Source organism: Berghia stephanieae, chromosome 6 (assembly GCF_034508935.2).
Source record: "Berghia stephanieae isolate SIO BIC M18660-M18661 chromosome 6, UCSD_Bste_1.3, whole genome shotgun sequence".
Lineage (NCBI taxonomy): Eukaryota > Metazoa > Mollusca > Gastropoda > Nudibranchia > Aeolidiidae > Berghia > Berghia stephanieae.
In genome coordinates this window covers 48,530,582-48,538,830 of record NC_088365.1, presented here as the reverse complement: position 1 = coordinate 48,538,830, position 8,249 = coordinate 48,530,582, and the positions used below count along the sequence as shown (strand labels likewise).

General features: G+C 36.0%; 1 protein-coding gene across 2 annotated transcripts in view; it reads right to left on the bottom strand.

Moving 5' to 3' along the window:
- Positions 1 to 2,779: 2,779 nt before the first annotated feature.
- Positions 2,780 to 8,249, bottom strand: part of LOC144975168 (uncharacterized) — a 28,898-nt gene continuing 23,428 nt past the window's right edge. For both annotated transcript variants that reach the window (XM_078918964.1, XM_078918965.1), the window contains exons 19-21: positions 8,119 to 8,211; positions 5,448 to 5,678; positions 2,780 to 3,120 (exon numbers count right to left, since the gene is read on the bottom strand). In XM_078918964.1, the coding sequence (XP_078775090.1) occupies positions 2,903 to 3,120; positions 5,448 to 5,678; positions 8,119 to 8,211 (542 nt within the window). In that variant the 3' untranslated portion in view covers positions 2,780 to 2,902. The remainder of the gene's footprint in view (positions 3,121 to 5,447; positions 5,679 to 8,118; positions 8,212 to 8,249) is intronic.

The window sequence follows — 8,249 nt, the reverse complement described above, 5'->3', positions numbered from 1 at the left end:
TGAAAAATAAACTGCTAATAGTAAAACCAACCACAATGGAATACATAAAGCCACTAACTTTGGCTTGAAGTCAACACTTCTTGTTTATCCAAATTTTCTGTTCTTTATCTAAGCGTGTTCCATTGTTATTTTTATCTACAACTATTAGTACTACGACCTAGATATTTTCAATAAGATCAAACCAAAATCGAAATGTATTTGATTAATTATTAACTTGTGATAAGCAATTGACGAGGGATAAACATTTACAAGTTGTGAACTTACAAAATCGTATTCCAGAACGATGTTATGTGATAAAATACAATGAATGCGACTCGCATGATTAGATAAAATACATTTAGCTCTGTCTGGTAACTACATGTTTAATTATCAACATCTTTTTGTATTATTTGTGTATTTTATTGGAAAACGAATGTGTGATTGGTTATCTTTTCAACTTTACAATTTTAAAAAAATCATCTTTTACTCTGTTTATTAACATTAAATCAATACGTCTACGTCTACATTTTCAAACTGAAAAGGTAATCAAACACACACACACACACACACACACACACACTCACACACACACAGCAAACGAAGCATTAGGGTACTACATATTAATGGCAAAATATTTAATATTTATAATTTTATTCGATTTCATGGGTTCTTACCACAGCGACTTTTAGTACAAGCGTACAACCCAGGTTTTTAGCCTTCCAGTTTAAGAGCACAAATCACTGTGTGGTGACAAATTAATGTACAGAATTGCACTGCTACAACACATTTATTCAAAATTAAAGAAAGTAACAATAATATTACCCTGTGCCTTAAATATTTATTTCTGAGACGAACATTTGAAGGGAATGATAGCAATTCCATCGGTTAGCTGAACAAAACTTTAGATAGTTTCATATATTATTATTGGTCATATCAATGATAGTTCGTGTTTTCTTTCTAAGAGAATTGATGGGGTTGACATAACCATCCTGATATACAAAAAGGCCTCTCACTGTAGTATTCGTAAACCCAAAGCCTGGTATTGACAAAAAAATAGTCATAAAATATGATGAAAATCTCATTTTTTTAAAAAGAAAATTAGCAGTGAGTTGTAATCAATATCTCAACCAAAAGAATCATTTGTTTCCTTGAGCAATTCTAACAACGACTCACTTTTAATTTTCATTTGGCTGGGTGGAGTTCCTGGCCTCCCATATTGAGCAGGGTGGCACTTACTGTATCTTCTATCCCCTTATATATGTTTACCAATTTGATTTTTATCTTTTTCTTGGAATGAGATTACTTGGTTTTGTCCTGATCATGACCGGAGTTCTTGACTGGGAGGGAAACAGTAAAATGTATAGTTATTGTTTTGGGAGATGATATTTTTTTTCTTTGTAAATCATCTCTCTGTGATACATTGTTATGTTTGTTATTTTGAATGTGTAATGTAAACATTTTAGTGTATTCCTCTTAGTTGTATCCTGTTCTGGTGTCTGAATGGGACTTTTAGGTGATCTCAAACTAAGTACATTGTTGATAGTATGCTCTTGGAATCTACATCTGTTCCCTATTTGTTCCCAGTTAATAATAATAATAATAATAATAATAATAATAATAATAATAGATCTTTATTGTCCATAAATATGGCAATTTGTCATTTAGTTACACTTGTCATAACGTTATATGATAACTATAACATTGAACAGACACCTCACTCCTACCCATTTCTCTCTCTCTCTCTCTCTCTCTCTCTCTCTCTCTCTCTCTCTCTCTCTCCCTCTCTCTCTCTTCCTCTCTTTCTTTCACGCATGTGACATACACAACATTAACATTTTCATTTCATTTTCAATTCGTTACATTCTTGGCAATTCAACACCAAATATTATCATCATTATCAATTGCTCACTTCATCTAGCCTAACATTAAACAAATTAATCAGTCAATCAGTCAACGCATCAATCCTTGGTTTTGCTGTACCATATGAAATATTCAACATTTTTATTGCTGATGGAACGAACGTTGATTTATACTTGTTAGTTCCACATTTAATCTGACAAAAACTTCTCCCAGATGGCAAAAGATCAAATTCATAGTATAAAATATGTTTTATTATTGTTGGTAATTGAGAATGCTTTCCTTTCTATTGCTTTTCCATGAATTCTTTCTACTTCATCAACAGGATGGTTTATTATTTTTGATGCCTCTTTGTAATTCTAAATCATCATACAACGCTTTATATAATATTAAGCGAAGGATAGGTCTTCAATCAACAAATCGCGAAATAAGATGAAATTAGTGGTGCACTTTTGTGTCGGAAGTAAACAAGGCCGCCGCCATTTCGATTTCCTTGAGACAAAAACATTGATACGAACGATTTTTCCGAGGATTTGAAGCAGAACACTAAACGTTAAAGTTTGAAGTACATACCATTCATTAATACGAACAATCATACAACGTTTAATACGTAAATGAGTGAAATGTTGTCATGAAACAAATAAATATCAAAAGAATTCATCACATAGGTGTAACTGTGCGTCGCTATTCAGCGCCGCCTTTGTCTTACTTTTTCTTGGGTGCTTTAATTGTAATTCTAAAATTTTCTATTCCCATATTCTTCCTTTTTGCTGTCGCTGATATAACCTAACCGAAATGTGTTGTAGCGCCGTAAAACTATTAAAAACAAAAACAAATTTTCATTTGGCGATGGTCGTCTTATTTTGTGACTTTATTATTCAGTCAGTATTAGGCTTTAAGTATACGAAGGCGATATTATATATCATTTTTGTTTATCCTATTGTTTTAGTACTGAATACATACATCTCACTGATTTACTTTCTTTTGATGATCATCATCTAGTATAATATGCTTTATATAATATTACGAGGATTCAACTTGGAATGAAGTTTATTATCTTTCTTTCCTACAATGCACGAATGAGGTATCCAGAAAACAAGCATAGACGATTTGGGCTGAACGCAGTCTCCACTGAGGACGAGTTCACAACGGCCTTGACAGTTTCACCCTTCTTCAACAGGACCACAGAGCTGGCAGAGTTCTGGTTTTCGTCGTAGATAACCCCGACATTCAGGCGGAAGATCAAATGTTCTTCGGCCATGACGTCTACTCTTGCGTAACAGCCTGTAATAGTTAAAATTACAGAGGTTTATAGACCTTTTAAAAAATAAAAATTCCCTTTATTTATTCCATAGGGGGAATTTGTCTCTAGGGTCTATTCCAAGGGAAGACTGGAATAACCCAGGCGTCAGCCGCAGTGCAGCGCCGCAAATAGGCGAGGTGACTTGCTCAAGGCCACAAAGCGCAGCGGTGGGTGTGATATCGAACTCCGTACATTTTGGGTACGAAGCAAAGACCGTACCGCTGAGCCACGCCGCCCCTCTTTTCATCTCAAGTTCTTTCAGCTCACGATATTTTGTGAGTATTTTACACCGAACTCAAATACATTAAGATACAGATACATTTGATCCTGATAGCTCAGTTGGTAGAGCACCGATTCACACTTGTCCACCAAGCAGTTATTGGGTGGCTGCCTTTGTTGGGATAAATTAGATGGCATAGATTTACTATGCAGTTGGATTAAATAGAATAAATATGAAATAATTTGGGTTTTTTTCTCTCAAAATTTTGGTTTAAGAAACTATTTTCTTCTTCTTCTTCAATAAAACACACACACACACACACACACACACATACACATGTATATATATATTATATTTTAACCACCAGCTCAAGTTTAAGCATCAAGATATACGTGTCGGATCCAAGATCAATCCAACATTATTCCAATTCAAATATGGATATAATTACAAGCATGTGAACAATTAACTCCCCCCTTGCCGACCCTTTTCCGGATTTTCCCGAAACGTCACACCCATCCAACATTTAAAAAAACAATTATTAAAAAAAAAACAAGATTCTAGCTCAAAAGTAAAAAGTACATGCTATACAATATTCATAATTCTGTTCATCAAAAAGACCTCTACAACACAACTTTAAGTTCTCATAACGATAACAAAAATATTTCTTCTAATTTTGTTATGTAAAAAAAACATCTGAATGAGAAAAATGTTGGTTTTATCGTATCAAATGTGAGGATTTTTCCTGTAGTTGGTAAGGAGGGAGTTAATATACTAGATGTAAAGAAAAAAAATAGACATTAACATTATTATCATGGGAACGATAATTGAATAATTGTCATAAATTTCAATATAGTTATATTAGTATCAATGATGCTGATAATATGTAGGTACTATTGATGACATTGGCGATAATGAACAAAGCAACAACGATAACAATGATAGACTGAGTCATAAATCAAAGGGAGTGAACACGCTCGAGTTGTAAATACTAGAAAATAAATGGGGTGATCTACATCGTCAATTCTCGCATAATGTTAAATTAGACATAAAAACTTGAACCACGTCTCACATCATGTTAAAATTAAGACATAAAATCATGACCCAAGTCTCGCATTATGTTAAAAATTAGACATAAAAACTTGACCTAAGTCTCGCATTATGTTAAGAATTAGACATAAAAACTTAAACCAAGTCTCGCATTATGTTAAGAATAAGACATAAAACTTGAACCACGTCTCGCATCATGTTAAAAATTTAGACATAAAAACTTGAACCACGTCTCACATCATGTTAAAATTTAGACATAAAATCATGACCTAAGTCTCGCATTATGTTAAAAATTAGACATAAAAAGTTGACCTAAGTCTCGCATTATGTTAAGAATTAGACATAAAAACTTAAACCAAGTCTCGCATTATGTTAAGAATAAGACATAAAACTTGAACCACGTCTCGCATCATGTTAAAAATTTAGACATAAAAACTTGAACCACGTCTCGCATTATGTTAAGAATTAGACATAAAAACTTGAACCACGTCTCGCATTATGTTAAAGATTAGACACAAAAACTTGACCCAAGTCTCTCATTACGGTATGTTGAACTATGAAAATTCAATTTTCGCATCAAAGACAACCTGAAATAATACCGTTTTGAGTAGCATAATGAAGTTTTGGAGTTGATGCTTTTTATGAAACTAAAACGAGTCAGTTAACCTCTACATATCTTTAGCACCAACATCACTCCGAGGTAACACAGGTATGAGTCGTTGGGTCACAAAGACTGTTTTACCCTCTTCTTATCAACCACAGGAAAATCGTCAAATTCGTTACGATACAGCTAACATATTCTCATTCTGATTTCTGTTGTTCATCATATTTGAACAAAAATGTTTGCTATAGTTAAAGTATATTAACACTGTGTTGAAGAGCTTGTTTAGCATGAAAAAATGTATAGCCAGAACTGACAGATTTTGTGTTTGAGTGAAATAAATCTATTTTTTTGTAGAGGTTGGGTGTGAAGGTTTGGGGACTATCCGGAAAATGGCCGGTAAGGAGAGAGTTAATTAAAAGATAATGAAAACGCCTTACTTCTGCAGCTGACCTTGAGGACGAGGCTGAAGAAGTAGAGTCCGTCGATGGGTGCCGTGAATACGCCAGTCTGTTTGTCGTAGCCCTTGGGGCCCACTTCCAGCACGGTATCTGGGAACTTTAAGGTCTGACCCGATTCAATCGGCATAGATTCTGACTCAATGGTGGCCGAGAAAGCTGAAATTTCCCCATTTGCTGCAATTGTGGGAGGCGTTGTCTCGGCAATCGATCCTGTTGGAAAGAAACAAAATCCTTGGCGTTGGGAACCGGCAAAAACATGAGATTAAAGTAGATATTATTTTTATAAACGGCTATGTGGTCTTGTGTTATGACACACGGTTTCGGATCGGAAGGTCATGGGTTTGATCCTCGCTCGGCGCATAGTTGAGTCCTTGGAAAAGGCTCTTTACTCACATTCTCTCACCGTACTCGGGTGTAAAATAAGTACCTGGCCGTTAACAGCGTTTTCTCTGTCCGAAAAATTGTAATATACCTGCATTGGTGAAGCCATTGTTGAAGAAAGCGGGACTTGACAGTGATAATTTTAAAAATTTTAGGCCTGTATCAAATCCACCATTCATCTCCAAAATTCTAGAAAAGATTGTTCTAAAATAACTTTCATGTCACGTGAAACATAATAACCTCGACGAGTGCTATCAATCGGCCTATTGGCAAAATCATAGCACAGAAACAACATTGATGAGAATCACAAATGACTTGCTGCAAATTATTGATCAAGGACAAACCACCCTCCTTAGTCTTCTCGATCTTTCGGTGGCCTTTGACACCATCGACCATGCCATACTACTTCGAAGGCTACAAGTTACTTTCGGCATATCAGGCACTGCTCTAAACTGGTTTGCATAATATCTTACTCAAAGAACTCAATCAGTTTTAATTGGGGAAGTAACTTCGTCAGAGCGTGACCTTCATTTTGGTGTACCTCAAGGATCCCTTTTAGGTCCAGTCCTTTTTGTACTTTACACTTCCCCTGTTGTGAGAATCTTAGAGCAACATTCTCTCGCTTATCATATGTACGCCGACGATACCCAGATGTATAGCATGTGTTTGCAATCAGATATTGTTTCAGAGATAACTGTTTACGAACAATGAATCAACCATGTGATGAGATGGGTGTCTGAAAATAGATTAAAAGTAAATGGCGACAAGACCGAAGCCTTATTCATTGCTAGTTCCAATAATAAGACAGATCCACTTACACTGGCACTGACAATCAACGGTATTGACAAAATACAACATCAGCAAAAAATCTCGGCATCACCTTAGAGAGTGATCTGTCTATGAACAAACATATTAACAATGTGAGAACAAGTGCTATCTGCATTCTAAGAAATATCAGAACAATCAGACCATTTATTAATAGAGAAACTTGCAACAAATTGGTAACATCTTTGATATTCCCGAAAATGAACTACTGCAATGCAATGTTTGTTGGTCTGACGAAGGACAAAATAAACAAACTCCAGAAAATACAAAACATGGCAGCCCGCGTTGTACTGCAGAAAGACAGGAAAACTGCAGCTCCCGAATTACTACAGCAGATGCATTGGCTGCCAGTGGGCCAGAGGATTAAATATAAATCTTCAACTATCATTTTCTAATGCTTGGAGGGGTCGTCATCAGCAGATATCTCTCAAACCTTATTGAACGGTGTAACCTACAACGATCGCTTCGATCAACGAACGACCTCAAATTGAAAACACCCCGCTGTCGAGTGAAGGCTGGTGAACGCGCCTTTCAGCATTCTGGTCCAAGGTTGTGGAATTTACTACCACTAGAGATACGTTCTTCGTCTTCACTAGAGGAATTCAAGCATCGATTGAAGACATTCTTATTCCGACAGGCTTTCTTTTGATTATGTGTCTAATTAGCGTTGTTCGTGTACTGTGTTAGGGCTTAATTTATGTTATGCGCCCAGAGCCCTCCTGATGAAGGGAAGTTTGGCGCACTATAAATCTATACCATTATTATTAATATCGCCTAACAGGCCTCATGTCTCGTTCTACATGTTACGTGTTGCTATTGGTCAGAGACCCCTTGTAAAGCGCTTTGAGCACATTGACTGGAGATTGCTCTATATAAAAGGTCACGTATTTTTAAAATAAAACTGACGTACTCTGTGGAAAACTCGTAATATTTTTAAAATTTGACCAGAAAACTCGTCCTTTAAATATCAATAATTTTAAATGTCCTTCATCGAAGCAAAAACTCTCAAACCTGGGGCTTCGATATGCCTCAAGTTTGATAGTTTGTGCCAAGATTAGGATTATTTAAATCGATCGATATTTGAAGGACGAATTTTCTGGCCAAATTTTTAAAAACACTGGTCTTGTGGTATGACTATGACACTCGCTATCGGATCGGAAGGTCCTGAGTTCGAGCCTCGCTCGGCGCATAGTTGAGTCTTTGAAAAAGACTCTTTACTCACATTCTCACACCGTACTCGGGTGTAAAATGAGTACCTGGCCGTTAACAGCGTTGTCTTTGTCCGAAAAAATTGTAATATCGCCTCACAGGCGTCATGTCCCGTCCTACATGTTAAATGTTGCTGTTGACCAGGGACCCCTTGTAAAGCGCTTTGAGCACATTTAGAAGGATATTGCGCTATATAAAGCTCCATTTTTTCCACTATGATCTGACAATTACTTACCTCCACCACTGCTCGATTTTATCGAATCGACTTTAGTCATTAACGCCTCCACCCTTTCTCCTAGGTCTTTCACTTTGGCTCCAATCTCGTTCTCTGTAAAATAGAAGATAAATCAACTTAAATTAATTGCC